The 18,255-nt window shown below is 46.0% G+C and overlaps 1 protein-coding gene across 1 annotated transcript in view; it reads right to left on the minus strand.

Annotated features, from left to right (window-relative positions):
- greb1 (growth regulating estrogen receptor binding 1) overlaps positions 1-18,255 on the minus strand; it is a 252,071-nt gene that overhangs the window by 52,278 nt on the left and 181,538 nt on the right. The window contains exons 23-26 of the mRNA XM_038800249.1: positions 14,566-14,718; positions 12,207-12,349; positions 8,940-9,101; positions 4,605-4,809 (exon numbers count right to left, since the gene is read on the minus strand). Of these exons, the coding sequence (XP_038656177.1) occupies positions 4,605-4,809; positions 8,940-9,101; positions 12,207-12,349; positions 14,566-14,718 (663 nt within the window). The remainder of the gene's footprint in view (positions 1-4,604; positions 4,810-8,939; positions 9,102-12,206; positions 12,350-14,565; positions 14,719-18,255) is intronic.

The raw sequence follows: 18,255 nt of genomic DNA on the forward strand, positions 1-18,255 counted from the left end.
TACCACGCTTCGGGACATCCTTTCCTGCAGGGACACCACTGACAGAGTACCCTTCGTCGTCCAGTACTTTCCTGGGGCGGAGAAACTACGACATCTTCTTCGCAGCCTCCAACACATCATCAGCGAGGATGGACATCTTGCCAAGGTCATCCCCACACCCCCACTACTGGCCTTCAAACAACCGCGCAACCCAAACAAACCATTGTTTGCAGCAAATTACCCAGCCTTCAGAACAGCAACCACAACACCACAAAACCCTGCCAGGGTAATCTCTGCAAGACATGCCAGATCATCGACATGGACACCACCATTACACGTGGAAACACCACCCACCAGGTACGCGGCGCATACTCGTGCGACTCGACCAATGTAGTCTACCTCATACGCTGCAGGAAAGGATGTCCCGAAGCGTGGTACATTGGCGAGACCATGCAGACACTGCGACAACGAATAAACGGGCATCGTGCGACTATCAACAGGCAGGACTGTTCCCTTCCAGTTGGGGAACACTTCAGCAGTCAAGGACATTCAGCCTCTGATCTCCGGGTCAGCATTCTACAAGGAGGCCTTCAGGAGACGCGACAACGCAAAATTGCTGAGCAAAAACTTATAGCTAAGTTCCGCACGCATGAATGCGGACTCAACCGGGATCTGGGATTCATGTCGCATTACATTCGGCCCCCACCAACAAGCCTGGACTTGCAGAGGCCTACCGACTGAACTGGCTTGGGACAATTCACACCTCTTTAACCTGGAGTTACCTCTCTCTCTGCATCTTTGATGATTTGATTGCCTGCAGGTGCTCGCATTCCGGGGCATCTCTGACTGTGTCTATATAAACATTTCTGGAACAAGCCTTTCCATTCACCTGAAGAAGGAGCCGTGCTCCGAAAGCTCGTGTTTGAAACAAACCTGTTGGACTTTAACCTGGTGTTGTAAGACTTCTTACTGTGCTCACCCCAGTCCAACGCCGGCATCTCCACATCATCTATATTGTAAGTGCAGTTGCACTATCTGACCTCCAGGGGGAGTAGCTCTGGGAATGCTTGAGAGTTGTACGGGGCTTCTCCCTTGGCTCCGCCCAGGACTCCTCCCCCGGGAGCTGCTGTATAAAGATCAGTGCCACAGGGTCAGCTGGCCAGTTCACCGAAAGTTCAACGGCTAACAGGCTGGCTCTGTTGTAAGTATATTAAAACCGCTATTCTAATCCTACAAGCACGTGTCCGTAGAATTGTTGGTTCCTACATGACACTTATTCATTTTTTGGGCCCTGGGGAGTTTCTCACCGGTTTAACCCACGCTTAGATTTTTTTTTTGCTCTGGGGAGCTGAACTCAGATCAGAACCCGTTTTGAAAAGGTGCCCCAATCTCTAAGTGAGCTTGTTGGTCTCCCAGACACCCCACCAATAGGCAATGTCACCCCCCCCCCCACACACATGGACACTATCTCACACCCACCAAGTGAGGATACCACACCCCCCCCCCAGCATAGACACCCCACTATGGAGTCACTAGGGGTCCCCCCATCTTCAGGCCCACCTAAGCCCCCTTATAGCACCCCCTCCCTTCTAGGACATCCGTCCATCACCCACCCAATCTCCTGCAGGCCCCTACTTACCGGCCCTGCACTCTGCCACACTTCAAAACCTCCCTTCACCCTCATTTCATGGGCATGGCCCCCCATCCCCAGCCCTTGGCAGTGCCACCCTGGCACTCGGATACACTTGCACTGCCACCCTGCCAGTGCACCTTCCAGCTTGGCAGTCATCCGGGGTGCCCAGGAACCACCAGGATAGCAGTGCCAAGGTGCCCACGTTCCAGAGGGAGGGCCAGGGAACCATTATGCACTCACCCTGACCATCCAGGGGTCTCCGATGGCCGTCCCAGCTGGTTCATGTTCGTGTGGACCAGCACTGATCAGTGCCCAGCTGCAGCCTCCCTGGAGAATCGAAGCAGGCAGGTGGATCCCAGGCAGGTAGGTCGTAAGTAGCTTTATGAGCTACTTCCACAAGCGTCGTTCAGTCCCGCCCATTTGGGGTAGAGATCCGACTCCGACATGTCGCGGGACTTCGCAGAATCTCGTGAAGCGCAGAGCCTGTTGAGTGGCTCACTGCCGGCCTCTCCCAGAATGCGCTCGTTTGAGCGCAAAGTGCCGGAGAATCACATCCCCAGCGTTGCTTGCCAATGATTATAAACGAGATTATTTGATGTTTCACGAGTTGGGCAGGATTCTTCGCCCCACCGTGCCACAGTTCTGCTTCACCCCGCCAGCAGGATGCTCCATTACATCGGCCGGGCAACGGGGTTTCCTATTGTGGGGCAGCCCCACACCGTCGGGAAACCCCCGGGCTGCCGGCAAAACGGAGCATTCCGCCGGTGGAGAATCCCGCCCAACATGTGGCATAAATATTTAAAGAGTTTTTATTAACTTAGTTTTCTTTCATTGTCTGAAAAAACTTGATATCAATGCTGATTATGAGTACTTTTTACGATGTCCAATCAGTTTTTGAGAAATTGTTAATGTTGGTATATAACTCAGAATTACATGAGACATCGATATGTCTTGCCTGTGCACAAAAGTATTAAGTTAACAGAAAGCATCACATCTTGAAGCCTTATAAACCTCCACAAACAAGTACAAATATGTATTTATACGAGCTGGCTGACATATTCTTCCAATGGCCATTCCAAATTTGAACTGTAGCATTACAAAAACAGCAAATAATTATATGAGCCACTCTTGATTTTTAACTGCCTGATGCCTGATCATGCTTTCAACAACCATGATTTGTGACGTTTTCCTGGAATATATATCTCCGCAGGTTCTGAGAAATGCAAGTTTTTGTGAGGAACTGAAGGAAATTAGTATTAGTAGAGAAATGATTTTGAGGAAATTTTTGGCAGATAAATCTCCAGGGCCTGATAAACTTCATCCCAGAATACTTGAGGAAGTGACCCTAGAAATAGTAGATCCATTTGTGGTAATTTTCCAAAATTCTTTGGACTCTCGAATGGTTCCTCCAGATTGGAGGGAGCTAATATAACCTTGCTATTCAAAAAGGGAGGTAGAGAGAAAACAGGGAACAACAACCAGTGAGCCTAAAGTTGGTAGGAGGGAAGTTGCTAGAGTCCATTTGCAAGGATTTCATAGCACAATATTTGGAAAGCAGTGGTATAATCAGCCAAAGTCAGCATGAATTTATGAAAGGGAAATCATGCTCGAGAAATCTACTAGAATTCTTTGAAGGTGCAACTAGTAGAGTTGACCAGGGAGAACCGGTGATTATGGTTTATTTACACTTTCAGAAGGATTTTGAAAAGGTCTCATATAGCAGATTACTATGTAAAGTTAAAGCACATGATTTTTGTGCGTAGTGTCTTGAGATGGATAGAAAGCTGGTTAGCAGACAGGAAGCAAAAAGTTGGAATAAATGGGTCTTTTTCCGAGTGATAGGCAGTGACTAGTGGGGTACCACAGAGAACTGTGCTAGGATCCCAGCTGTTCACATTATATATTAATGATTTACACAAGGGAACTAAATGAATTCTCAAAATTTTCAGACATAATTTTCAATTAATTTTCAATACAAAATTGGGTGGGAGGGTGAGTTGTGAGGAGGATGCAGAAATGCTTCAGTGGGATATGGACAGGCATGGCGAGTGGACATTTGCATGGCAGATGCAGTAAAATGTGAATAAATAGGAGGCTGCTTTGGTAGCAAAAATAAGAAGGCAGATTATTATTTAAATGGAGATAAATTGAGAGAGGTGGATACTCAGTGAGACCTTGGTGTCCTTGTGCATCAGCTGCCGGAAGTAAGTACACAGGTACAGCAGGCAGTAAAGGAGGGAGTTGGCCTTCATAGCAAGAGGATTTGAGTATAGGAATAGGGATTTTTACTGCAATTGTATAGGGTATTGGTGTGGCCACACCTGGAGTATTTTGTGCAGTTTTGGTCCTTATCTGGAGAAGGATGTTTTTGTTATGGAGGGAGTACTGTGAAGGTTTACCAGGCTGGCTCCTAGGATGACAGGACTGTCGGAGGACAAGAGACAAAGCGGTTAGGATTCTATTCGTTGAAGTTTAGAGATTTGAGAGAATCATAGAAACTTATAAAATTCAACAGGATTAGACAGGGTAGATTCAGAAAGAATATTTCTGGAAGCGGGGAGTCCAGATCTAGGGGTCAGGGGTAAACCTTTTAGGACTGAGGTGAGGAGAAATTTCTTCGCCCAGAGAGTGGTGAACCTGTGGAATTCACTACCACAAAAAGTAGTCGAGGCCAATACAGTGTGTAATTTCAAGGAGTTAAATGTAGTTCTTGGGGCTAAAGGGATCAAGGGATATTGGGGGGGGGGGGGGGGGATTTGGATCAGGGTATTGAATTGATGATCATCCATTATCATAATGAATGGCAGATAAATGGCTGCCTCAAAACTTTACTCTAGATGGAACTCAGAAATGGACAAAACTTTATCCAACTAAAGCATTTCAAAATTGATAACAAGACTTTTGACTGAAAGGTTGTTTTACCAACTGTGATTTTACAGAAATGTCGAAATTAGTACAAAAGAAAATGACTCATATTACTTTTGAAACATACCAACTCCAGAGTTGTTGAAGATGCTGGGCAGGACTAGCATGATGTGGTTTGGCCAATATTTCTTATACACGGCCATCTCATATTCCTTGATAACTAGCACATGCAAATGGCTAGCACCATCCATAGTGTGATACAGATTGAAGAGGCCATGTTCGTGACGTCCAGTTGTAGGTGTAAAGACTGGGCTCTTAATGCAGTCTGGATTCTGGAACAAAACAGATGTTATAAGCAATCATGCTGTGATTCAATGAATGTAAATTTGAGGAATATTAAACGACTAGAATTTAACAAGATATATTAAATACAGTGGCTGGGGCAGTACGGTGGCGCAGTGGGTTAGCACTGCTGCCTCACGGCGCCAACGTTCAATCCCGGCTCTGGGTCACTGTCCGTGTGGAATTTGCACATTCTCCCTGTGTTTGCGTGGGTTTCGCTCTCACAGATGTGCAAGGTAGGTGGATTGAAAACGCTAAATTGCCTCTTAATTGGAAAAAATGAATTGGGTACTCTAAATTTATTTTTAAAAAATACAGTGGGCTAGATTCTCCGTTCCTGAGACTAAGTGTTGATGCCAGGGCAGGATTCATGGACTTTCATGAGAGCAAAACTGGCGCAAACCTGGACCTGTGGAGGGGCTAATACCAGCGCCACGTGGAACACGACCGATTCCAATGAAAAACTGTGCGGGATTCGCCGGGTTTGTGAATGATACTCAGCAGGCTGACAAGCTGCAGCTGCATATGCACACTACAGTCCCCACACACACTCATCCCAGCCAACAGGATGGCACTGGTTGCGCTGGAGTACGCCCGTACACCTGATGGATCAGCTGGGGCCAGAGGGCACCTAGGGGGCTGGCCTGAGGGAGGGTGGAACACCTATATGACCCGTGGCCCTAAGTTCACAGTGGGCTGTCAGCGGCACGCGCAGTCGCATGGCTGCCTTTCCGGCTGCTGCGGCAATGGTGTTTTGTGCCCGTCCAGCCCGACCCGGAGCCCACCTCCTGGCCACCGGCCGCTACCCCCCCCCCCCCCCCCCCCCCCCCCCCCCCTGCCCTGGCAGAAGCTCCCTGGCCAGCGGCACAACTGTGAGCACACTATGGTGATATTGGATGCTTTCCATACCCCCCTCTCTCTCTCTGTCTCTCAGCAGCCACAACACCGGTTTCCTGATTTTTAAAAGCAAAAGTGAACCGTGCCATTCGGAACTCGGCCCATTGGAGGAGGAGAATCGCGGAGGCCCCTGAGAATACCGAATCAGGCCTGCTAATGATATGCAAATGGTGTTTACTGTACACGGGATCCGGACTGCATTGACACCGCTGTCGAGGCACTGGTGAATTGCAATTTGGCGTCAAATCGGCGCCCGCCACGCTTTTGCCGTTGGAACCTATTCTCTGCCCAATCCGTTTCCCAATTCGGAGTCAATCCTACCAGTAAAATATTTGTTTGAACTTTTATTTATTCTGGTCATCAGTCGGGTCAAGGATTAAAGTTTCTGCTGAATTCATCTTCACCTGCGCAATTCTTCTTTTGCACTGGAAGCTTCTGGAGCTTCATTCTCAAATCTGTCCTCACCTTAGCAGGTAAAATTAAACAGCTGCAAACTCACTGCTGCACCTTTCAGAGACAAGGTAATAAATATATTAAGAGACCAATCGACCCATCAAGCCTGTAGGGATGATGTCTGAATACTTTAAACACTTTGTTACTTCCAATTAGGTTCAGTCATTTCCCGCATGGAACATGATCAGTGACTCATTTTCATTCTCAATACATTTAATGATCCCAGAACCCATCTTCTTCCAATGGATCACTGAACAGTCCATCAATATCACAAAACACACAATTCACAGCTAGACTGACTGAAGCCAAACACTTTCCCTCACCATATTCACATTTATCAGCAAAGAGTAAATTTCTTTCACTCCTGCCTTCCCTCAAATGGATATGTATTGTCTGTAAAACCTCAGACACTTCGACCAGTTTATTACTCAAACATTTTACCCGGTGTCTTTCTTTGCGAGATGCACAAAGGACATGTACAAGTATATGATGCAACCTAATTTATTTATCAAGCAGTAAAAGTTACCCTTCTTAAACTATCCCAAAACAATACTAAATGATCCCAAGAATTCTGGATACCTCCCAAGCTGATGGACTAATTGAAGTTGTGGGTCCGATTCTCCAAGTCTCAATTTCTCAGGGCCTTTGTCGTGAAGGTGGATCTCCATGCTGCTTTCTTCCATCTCTGGTGTCATCCAATCTTCTCTGCTACCTCCGTGAGTCTTTGCTGGGGAGGGTCCTGGTGGTCGATTTTTATACCCTCTTCTTGCCTTGCCAGAAATTGCTCTGGCCCTCAGCCAATGAGGCCTCAGGGCAGAGGTTGCAATATCCAATGGTGTTGTTGATTACACCTCTGCAGGACATCAGGAATCCAATCCCAGGGTCCATTCGTAGGTGCATTATTTGCACGTAACCTCTCTCCATATATGGTAACAGCAGGAAAACTGGGTGCCAGAATGTCTAGCTTTATCTGGACAATGCAAAACAATCAATCCATATGAATAGGACCGATTATCTCCTGATGGTGATTGACAGCAGGTCCAGACATGTCCTGACAGTTTGTCTGTGTTCTGTGTTTTTGAACTTGGCCAAGTTCAAATTTCCATTAGGCTAGTCCTGGGACTGACTGTGATTTGATTTAAATGTCCAAGTTTAAACTTAGAATATCCAATTTTATATTGGATCCAAAATTCAGGCCGCTGTCTATTTTGCTAATACTAACCGTTTCAATTGTGACCCAGCCAAAAGCAATGCATGCTACCGATGGTGTTGTGAAATTGGCAAAGAAGCTAGTCAAATGATGGCATGCATCTGCAAGAGACTTTTGCCTCCCCTCTGTGGCATTGGAGATCAAATCTTTAGTCAACCCAAACAAAACGTTGAACAAAAGTCAGGTATTTTCAAATGAGCAAAATAAATATTAATCATTTCAGGTTTGGCATTAGCTTAGACCGCACCTGATGGTTCTCAAATAAGCTGTAAATTCACCAACAGAAGTGAAGAACAGCAGAGGATTTTTGCCGCCATAGGAAAGGTCTAATTAATTTTTGTAATTAAAACCTCACTGGGTCGATCATTGAATTTGTATGAGTAATGGATAGAGGGAGTTTATGGATGGAAAGGCAAGCAATTTAATAAGGACAAATGTCTTGTCATAATGATATGTAAGCATGTCAGCTCCTCTCATGGGCGGCATGCTAGCACAGCGGTTAGCATTGTTGCTTCACAGTCCCAGGTTCAATTCCCGGCTTGGGTCACTGTCTGTGCGGAGTCTGCATATTCTCCCCATATCTGCGTAGGTTTCCTCCGGGTGCTCCGGTTTCCTTCGACAGTCCAAAGACCTGCAGATTAGGTGGGTTGGCCATGCTATTTTGCCTTTAGTGTCCAAAAAGGTTAGGTGGGATTACGGGGATAGGGTGGAAGTGTGGGCTTAAGTAGGGTGCTCTTTCCAATGGCCGGTGCAGACTCAATAGACCAAAGGGCCTCCTTCTGGACTGTAAATTCCATGGGTGGGATTCTCAAATCCCGTGGCAGAGTGTCCACGCCATCGTAAATGGCGTAGCGTTTTACGACGGCGTGAACGGGCCGTTCCCACCTCCAATTCTGGCCCCTACAGGGAGCCGGCCTGGCACAGGGCTGGGAGAATCCCGCCCCATGTATCTCATATATTTTCAGCAGGAGGAACAGAAACAATTTTTTGTGGAAATTATTTTTGCGACGTAGATCATTTCTTCATATAAAGGTCCATTCCAGTGGAAAACTTGAATTACTGGTAAGATCCCCTTCAATCAAGCTTTTTTATGACCGGTAAGAAAAGGTTTTCTCATCAGTCATTTCTCACTTTTGATCCCACTCCTGTTCTTTGCTGGCCCAACCCTTCTCCACCAGTCACTTCATCCTTGGTATTTGTGGAAAACTAGAGGCGAAGCCAATAATCTGAGGGAAAACATTGTTAAAAGTGCCATCGGGTCAAACTACATGTACCTGTCCTACAGGGCGATAGCATTTGTCTCAACAATAATAGTGGAAAACAAGGCCTTAAGCACTTTACATTTCAGGCACTCTGGGAAAAACATTGCCAAATTCACCTCAATCCACAGTAATTATTCCCAGTTGCCTCTACGGAAGGTAGAATAAAAATACCTGCAAACATTAGTAAAAGGCAGTAAACTGCCAAAATGTCTAAGTGTTCCTGTTGGATCCGCCATCCCTTCATTATAAGCACAACAAATGGAAAATAAATAGTGACGGTCCCGCAATATTTTCTCACCTTGTCAGTAACCAGTGGCAACCTCATGCTTTCCAATTGGCCTGCAGGTTGACTGAAAATAAAATTATGCTCCTTGGATTTGGGAATGATGAAGTGAAGCTGGACTTCCTCTCCCAGCATTGAGCAGGAAAAGGTGAAGGCATGGAGTGTGGAATCATATGGCTAACAGAAAACAAACAGAATAGTGAAATTAGTTCGTAATACATTTTGCCCCGCAGAAGAGATCATTCTTTATTGCAGTTCGCATCTGTCTTTCTGAAAAACTGCAACGGCAATCAAATGTCAGATTCTGTGCTTCACCAGACTGGATTCCTGGGTCGGTTTGATTGTCCAATGAGGAGCAATCCTTTAGAGCGTAGAAGAATGAGAGGTGATCTCAATTAAGCGTACAAAAGTCTTAAAGGGATGAGAGCGTAGAAGTAGGATGTTTCTCCTGGCTGGGGCGGGGAGGGAGGTGTGTTCTTGACCAGGGGTCACAGTTCCAGAATATGAAGTGGGCCATTTATAGGGCTGAGATGAGGAGAGATTTCTTCACTCAGAGGGTGGTGATTTTTTTTTTTGGAATTCTATCTCCCAGCAGCTTTGGAGGCCCAGTCATTGAGTATCTTCAAAACAGAAATCAATGGATTTCTAAATATTAAAGATATCAAGGGAAACGGCGATGGTGCAGGAAAATAGTGTTGACGTAGAAGACCAGCAATGATCTAGTTGAATGGCAGGTGGATTGAATGGCTTTGTCCAGCTCCTATTTTCTATGTTCTTATCTGCACTTCAAGAATCAAAAATTGGCAGCTTATTTATTCCACGGATGTTTGCGTAGTCCAGAGTACAACATTATGTGACAATGTGCACTGTAGTTCAAATTGCTAGTAATGAGCCCCTTGTGTCATCTCACAATTAGGTGTCAGGCAATGTGAGTGGGATTTGATGCAATCTGGACCTTTATAGTTGTCTGAGCTGACTTTACATAATTCATTGATTTAAAAAATGTTAAATATATAGGGCGCGATTCTCCGCTCCCGGGAAAAATCGTGAAGGCCGTTGGGAACTCGGCCAAGTTTCACGGCAGCCTCGGAGCCCGCTCCTCTCACCGAATTCACGCCCACCCGGGGGGCTAGGAGCGACGCTCCGTTAATCTCGGCCGCCGGGCCTTGATGCTTGCGTCAAGGCGGCGCGCCGAGAATGACACGACGGCGGCGCCTATGTGACGTCAGCCGCGCATGCGCAGGTTGGCCACTCCAACCCGCGACTGCGCGGTGACGTCACGATGGCTGACAGCTTAAACCCGCGCATGCGTGGTGGCCGTCTTCCCTCAGCCGCCCTGCAAGACGTGGCAGCTTGATCTTGCGGGGCGGTGGAGGGGAAATAGTGCGTCCCGTTGAGACGCCGGCCCGACGATCAGTGGGCACCGATCGCGGGCCTGTCCCCTCCTGAGCACAGTCGTGGTGCTCAGCCCCACCAGGCCCCCCACAAGCCCCAAACGGGCATCTTACGGCGTTTTCACGATGGCAGCGACCAGGTGTGCTTGCCGCCGTCGTGAAACGGTCACGAACGGCAGGCCGCTCGGCCCATCCGGGTCGGAGAATCGGCGGTCGCCGTGAAAAACGGCGAGCGCGATTCTTCCGAGCGGGGGGTGGGAGAATCGTGGGGGGCACCAGGGGGTCGTGAAATTAGTCGGGGGGCCCTCCCGTGATTCTCCCACCCGGCGTGGGGAGCGGAGAATCGCGCCCATAGAATTGTGTGTATATTTCCCCTTATCTTGGGCTGGGGGTGAATAATGTAACAAAAGTTGAATTTTCTGTTCTTAGTTTCTTCATTCACACCACGGGCACGAACGTCCGGCCATGCTACGTTGAAAAAAGCAGCTTGCCGCCGGCACAGCTTGACCGCTGAAAGCCGGGAGAACACGCTCCCGGGATCTACCTGGCTTGCAAGCCTTGCGAGATTCAACGCAATCTCACGAGATGTTGTATGGGGAATCCCGCCTACAACGGGTGGGATCAGCTTTTGGCAAATCTGCATGCTAGAACACGGTAGTAAGCTTCACTCTAATGTGCAGATTCCCTTGGTACCTGAGGCTCTGGGAGACAATCTCTTTGTCTCGGGGACCTTGGGTGAGGGCTGTTCAGCACTGCTCCCCACAAATGGGGACCAGATGGAACAACACTCATGGGGTCTCCAAGGAGAGCACCCTTTTAGTCAGGGGGTGCCCTGACACTGTTGGTGCCACATGGATACCCTGACACTGCCAGTCTGGCACCCTGGCAGTACCATCTGGGTGTCAGCCCGGCACTGCCAAGATTCTCTCCCCCCCTTGTGTACTTTAATGAATGACCCCTCTCGAGGCTAAGCATTGCCCCTTCAATTTTTTCAAACCAACATGTGGCCTAGTCACTTCCTACCTTAGACGCGGTGTTCAATTTTGGTAACCTGCCACTCTCAGAGAAGACAATGCAACTTCCTGTGACTCACTCTCTTGCAAGTCAAAAGTGCTCTTGCAGGGTGGTAACCTGCATTTAAATCATGAGCTGGCTTGGGTAAGTTTCATTTAATCAGGATGGCTGCATGAAATCATGATGAATTATATATAAATTGCATGCAAGTAATTATTTGATTTTGAATGGATCTGAGATTCCTGCTGCTAACAGGCGAGTTTCCTACTTACTCACACCTCCTGCCACTTGGGATCTGACCCACAGCCTCCTGCGCAATCCACCAGATTCAGGGGGTTCCAAAATATCCAGCCCATTATGTACATCCGTTACTTTTGTCTGCCCAAAGGAATGGTAATTTCTCACACATACAACTCAATAAATCCTGCCATGGCTATAATGTTGACTCTAAGGAATCAGACTCCGAAAATCTATTTAAAAGGTAGATCTTAAAGGATTTTGTATGACTAGCTTGTTTGATTAAACCTTTGTGGACTGGCTTCAGACCACTATCCTAACTGATTCAACAACTTGTCTGGACTTTTGTCCCTGCAAATGTTACTCCACAAATAAATTTTTCCGATAACTCTGTTGCAGTAAATGGCTGACAGTACCTCTCAAAGTAGCATTGGACATAGTGGAAGCCTCATATACTATCTCGTAACAATGGGATACACTGTGCCAATTTACATATGGTTCATGCAGAATGGGGGCTTGTTTTTATAGAGCCACACTTTTTGCTTTGGGAACAAATTGTATGTTTGTAGGATAAGCTCAGATCGTGACTTGTCTCTTTACTCTGGATTTCTGAACAACATCCTAACCATATGCATACCTGGCACCTGGGACTGAACCCCATGTATTCATGGCATTGCTCACAATGGTGGTATGTATTATAGGCCGCATACTTGGACAACCTCATTCGTGTTGTATGGCGTCGCAGATAGATGTCATCTTCTTTCTTATTCGCTTTATATCCTGTTAAGTTAGGTAACTTTAGTAAGCAACAGACAGATGTATAGAAGGATAGATTTTCATAATTTGTTTCCCCAGCATGAAGCTGAAATGATGGGAGTGCATGCTTCCATCTAGTCATTTAATTAAAAATCCCGCTGACTCAAATTCTAGACCCTACCAAGAAAGCTCCAGTGTTATATTACTGGTCTGGATGATTGTTTAGGTATAGCCGTGGTACAGCCCCATAAACTCATTCAAAGGACACAGAGGCTTTTAAATAAATCGGAGGACCATGGCAAGAAAACTACAGCTTCTGGTCAGCAAAGTTTACATTAAAAACTTATTTTACTGAATCAGAAGTTGATGCGACATCATCCCATCCCATTAACTTTCAAATTAGATGATCAGTGTCTCACAGGTGTCCCCCTGGGAATGCATATTTCTGGAAAAATCTATACAATTGGAATAGTACATAATAACCAGGTGAGGAAGATAAATCCTGATGAAAATCAGTGAGAGGAGGATGTTTTGGCCATGTAGTTTCACTTTCTATCATTCTGGCCCTTGGATTCACTAGTTCCCAGTTAAGTACCAGTGCATACTCTAATCCAGGGGTGGGCAAACTACGGCCCACGGGCCGCATGCGGCCCGCCAAAGGTTTTATGCGGCCCACCAAGATCAAGTCATAAAAAAAAAAAAAAAAATTTTTTTTAATTAAATTTTGTTTTTTAAATAAGGTTAATGGGGGGGGGGGGGGGGGCTGTTGGGTTACTGGTATAGGGTGGATACGTTGACTTGAGTAGGGTGATCATTGCTCGTCACAACATCGAGGGCCGAAGGGCCTGTTCTGTGCTGTACTGTTCTATGTTCTATGTTCTATATGAGGCGCCCAGAATCATAACCGGGTGAAGCGCCATTTTTGAAAAGTAGAGAAAAGAGGGCTAAAGGCAGGATGCCTCCGGGGGAAGCGCTGAGGTATATGCCGCACGCTAATTGGTTACAACCGGGACTATTAATTAATATACTATGCGGCCCTTTAAAATTGTGAATTTCTGAATGTGGCCCTTGCACGGAAAAGTTTGCCCACCCCTGCTCTAATCCTATAAAATTAAATGCAAGATGAGATACAGAAAGTCGTGGTTGATAACTGGTAATTCAGACCGGTAACAAATATTACCCAACTAGCTGAATCTCTCAACGTCTGAGGCATTTCTGACAAGCAAAGAACATTTATTTAAAAGCCAACTCATATTCCTCTTCCAGCATCAGACAGCATAGGATACTCTGGGAGGTCCTCATCAGCTTGGTGAGTGAAGACTTTGACACTGCTACTTGTGTCCTGGTGGGTGAAATTAGGATAAGTGTAAGAATAGGATTTAATGGCCATGTCAAATGCAAGACCTGTGAGACACTGATCATCTAATTTGAAAGTCAATGGGATGGGATGGGATGATGTCGCACCAACTTCTGATTCAGTAAAATAAGTTTTTAATGTAAACTTGGCTGACCAGAAGCTGTGGTTTGCTTGCCATGGTCCTCCAATTTATTTAAAAGCCTCTGTGTCCTGTGAATGAGTTTATGAGGCTGCACCACGGCTGCACCTAAACAGTCATCCAGACCAGTAATATAACACATACCGACTGCCGTCCTGCATTTCCCCAACTCCTTTGCAGGGAGTCCTGAGGGTTTTTTCTTGCTTATAAATGACAGTCCTCCTGCCCATCCACCCCTATTACTGCCACTTCTCAGAGCTGCAAGAGGGAAGGTTGTGGTAGGTCCAGGGAAGTAAGGTGCTCCAGGGAGACCAAACATTCCAATTTTGTAACTGAACAGGGGACAGTCCCACATTCACATCGCTTCATCCTGCCCCATACCCCAACCTGGAGCGTAAAATGCCTTATGGCAAATCCAATTCGGTACCAATAGTCTACAATGTACTGTAATTTATTTTTGAACTCACCTGCTAAGCAACCTTCCTTCAAACTATATTTTCAACAAGGTAACAAAAAACAAATAACATTATACCAGCAGAGGTACAGCTGTCACTCCCAGTTCTCCCCTCATTTAACACCGCAGGAATTACAGTCCAGGGTTTAATTTCAAATCCTTCCTGTGCTGTCCATAGCGCCCTTGTCACCTACCAACAATGAGCTTCAGTCCCACCTTTAACAAGTCTATTTGGAACTATTTTTTGCTGGTTAAGCACGGGTGAAATTTTAAATAATTAAATGATTGACCTTTGTTCTTTGCAAGGTCCCTTGAATAAACTGGACTTGCATCTTCATACTTTGGATCATGAACAGTGTAGTCAAATAACAATGTACTGAAACTCTCCAAATCAGGCCACAGCAAGCTTTCTTTCTGTTGCAGGGCAGAATCTTCTTTGGCTTCTAAAAGATAAAATGGAAATAAGGAATACAATTTTGTATATATCCTTTCAAATCTGTTGCTATATATTTCCAGTCACCAAGATTTAGTCTTCTTTCCTTTTAATGTCTCTTACCATAAAATTGTAGGAAAATTCTACACTTCTAAATATCAGAAAAGGAGGAATGTGCATCTATGTACGAAGAGGGTGGGGGGAGGGGGGGGGGGAAGAGTTACAGTATGTGAATTTCTCCTTAGGAGAGCAAGCACAAGCACGATGGGCTGAATGGGCTGTGCAGCAGCCATTCTAAAATTCTACAATTTTATTAAAGGAGGTGAACAGTGATTTCCCCCTCATGCATGCTAAAACAAACTAGGGTAGCAGACTAATTACCACATTATCATCTGATAAGTTGGTAACTTCTGAGTTAAATGAGTTGATTATGGACAATCTGGCTGGGAAAACGACATGTTGGTTGTCTCCTCCCTTTCCCCTCCTCTGCAGCTGCTCACTGCATAGCAGGTGGCAAGGGCTGTGCCCTCATGATGGCAAGATTGTGCATGGTGCAGCAGACCACGATAAAATGTTACACACACTCTGCCGAGTACAACAGGACTTCTCAAAAGCAGTACAGGCAATGGACGTGTTACCTTTTAAAAATATAGATTTTTAATGAAAACATTTTCATTCTAGCAAAATAACATAATGATATAATTTTAAAAATGCTTCAAATTACAGTGTAAAAAGAACATAACTAACAATCGAGAACCAATTTTAACTCCCCCAACATTAAATTAAAACCCCCTTAAGAATTGACCCTGACTAACTCTTTAAAAAAGGCAATGAATGGCTGCCATCTTAGGTAGAACCCTTCTACCAACCCACGAATGGTGTACTGGACCGTCTGCAAGTGCAGGAACTGCATGAGGTCACCCAACTAGGCTGAGGCACTGGGCGGAGTAGGAGACCTCCACACAAGCAGAACCCGCCTCCGGGCTATTAATGACTGAAGGCAAGGACATCTGCCTTGACCCCCGTCTGGAGCACTAATGAGTCCGATACCCCAAAAATTGCCAACACCACCAACGGACAAGGCTCCAGATCAACATTAAGAATCTCTGACATTGGATTGGATTGGATTTAGTTATTGGCACATGTACCGAGTGAAAAGTATTTTTCTGCGTACAGTTCAAACAGATCATTCCATACACGAAAAGAAAATATAGAATAGGGCAAACGTAAAATGCACAATGTAAATACATAGACACAGGCATCGGGTGAAGCATACAGGAATGTAGTACTACTCGGTTGAGAAGATACGTGGAGACGGTAGCACAGTGGTTAGCAGTTACTTCACAGTTCCAGGGTCCCAGGTTCGATCCCCGGCTTAGGTCACTGTCTGTGTGGAGTCTGCACATTCTCCCCGTGTGTGCGTGGGTTTCCTCCGGGTGCTTTGTTTCCTCTCATAGTCCAAAGATGTGCAGGTTAGGTGGATTGACCATAATAAATTGCACTTAGTATCCAAAAAGGTTAGTTGGGGTAACTGGGTTACGGGGGTAGGGTGGAGGTGTGGCTTAGGCAGGGTGCTCTTTTCAAGGGCCGGTGCAGACTCGATGGGCCGAATGGCCTCCTTCTGCACTGTAAATTCTATGATTCTATCAAACCAGATCAATTCGTAAGAGGGTCATTTAGGAGTCTGGTAACAGCAGGGAAGAAGTCGTTTTTGAATCTGTTAGTGAGTGTTCTCAGACTCTGTATCTCCTGCCCGATGAAAGAAGTTGGAAGAGTCAATAAGCCGGGTGGTGTAGACAGAGTCAATGGATGGAAGGTGGGTTTGTGTGATGGACTGGGTGGAGTTCACGACTATCCTTAAGGCAATAGTGCAAACACTAGCGGCAGGGGTCCTATACAATAACCAAATCCAGGATGTGAACTCTTGCCCAAAACCAAACCTCCCAAGAATCACAAAGAGATATTCCCACTCCACCCTATCAAACGCTTCACCAGCATCCATAGATACAATCACCTCTGGTTCGGGCACTTGAGAAGAGAAAAGACAATATTTAACAGTCAACGTATATTGGCTGACAATTGCCGACCCATGACAGAGCCTGTCTGGTCCTCTGCAATCATCTCTGGGAGGCAGCGCTTCAACTGCAGCACCAGCATTCAAAAGCAAAATGGGTGAGAAGGACCCACATTCCGTAGGGTTCTTGTCCTTCTTCAAGATCAGGGAAATGGAGACAAGTGTAAAGGGCAACGAACCTCGGGTCAAGGAGTTATTGAACATATCCAATACCAACAGGATCACCTGACCCTCAAACATCTTGTAAAACTTAATGGGGAATCCATCAGGGCCAGAAGCTTTACATCTTCAATTGCCCAATGCATTTCATAATTTCCTCGGGGCTCAACAGGGATGCCAACTCCTCTCACCTTTCCCTTCCAACCAATGGGAATGATATCCCATCTAATAGATCCGCCATGGCCTAACTTTCCTCTGGGGACTTCAACCTATAGAGATCCCTATGAAATGCTTCAAAGGCTGTGTTGACTGTAGGCGGGGCGGAAACCAAACTCCCATCCAAGTTCCTTATCTGTACAATCTCCTAGGAAGCAGCCGCAGCCTCAGCTGAAGAGCTAAAAGGCCTTCTCCCATGTTCATAAAATGCCCCCCTCAACAGTCACAACTGGTTTACCACCTTACCTGATGATAATAATTCGAATTGCGCTTATTCCTATTCGCAAGCAAATCCGGGGTAGGGATAGGCGATGGGCCATCTTGAGGATAGTGTCCAACAGCCTCTGCCACTCCGCCCTCGCAATCCTTTCAATGGGTGCTTTGTAAGAAATTAACTCCCCACCTTAAGGACTTCCCACAAGTTAGACTCACTTTTATGAAATTTAATACATTCCCCAATGATGGAAGACATGTATTCGCAAAATCTTTTGTCTGCCAACAACGCTGTATCCAATCTCCACAGCAGGCATTGGGAGCGACCTGACTCTACCAGCAATACCACCAAACGGGGGACATAACCTGAAATCACTTTGTCGAATACCCAGCCCTCTTCACCAAGGGAGGAGAGATTTACCCAACACAAAAAAGTCAATACGCAAGTAAACCTGATGGACATGGGAAAAGGAAGAAAAGTCTTTATCCCTCTGCTCCATGAAAGCTGACAACACTTTTCTCACACTTGGTGGAGTCAGATATTTGGATCGAACCAACCTTGGATCTAGAATACAGCTCAAGTCACCCTCAACATTAGCTGATGTGAATCCAAATCAGGAATCGAGACTAACAACTTGTTAATAAAACCTGTATTATCCTAATCCGGCGCATAGGCATTAACCAGGACTACCAGGGTGCCCGCCAAGTACCCACTGACAATCACATGTCTGCCATTAGGATCCGCCAAGATCATAGCGGCCGAAAAGTGAACTGTTTTATTGATCAGAATTGCCATCCCAGATGAAATAATTGACCCACCCACCCCTTCAGCAACATTGTCTGGTCCCTTACCCTGAAATGAGTCTCCTGTAGAAACACCACATC

The sequence above is a fragment of the Scyliorhinus canicula genome, chromosome 6 (assembly GCF_902713615.1).
Source record: "Scyliorhinus canicula chromosome 6, sScyCan1.1, whole genome shotgun sequence".
Lineage (NCBI taxonomy): Eukaryota > Metazoa > Chordata > Chondrichthyes > Carcharhiniformes > Scyliorhinidae > Scyliorhinus > Scyliorhinus canicula.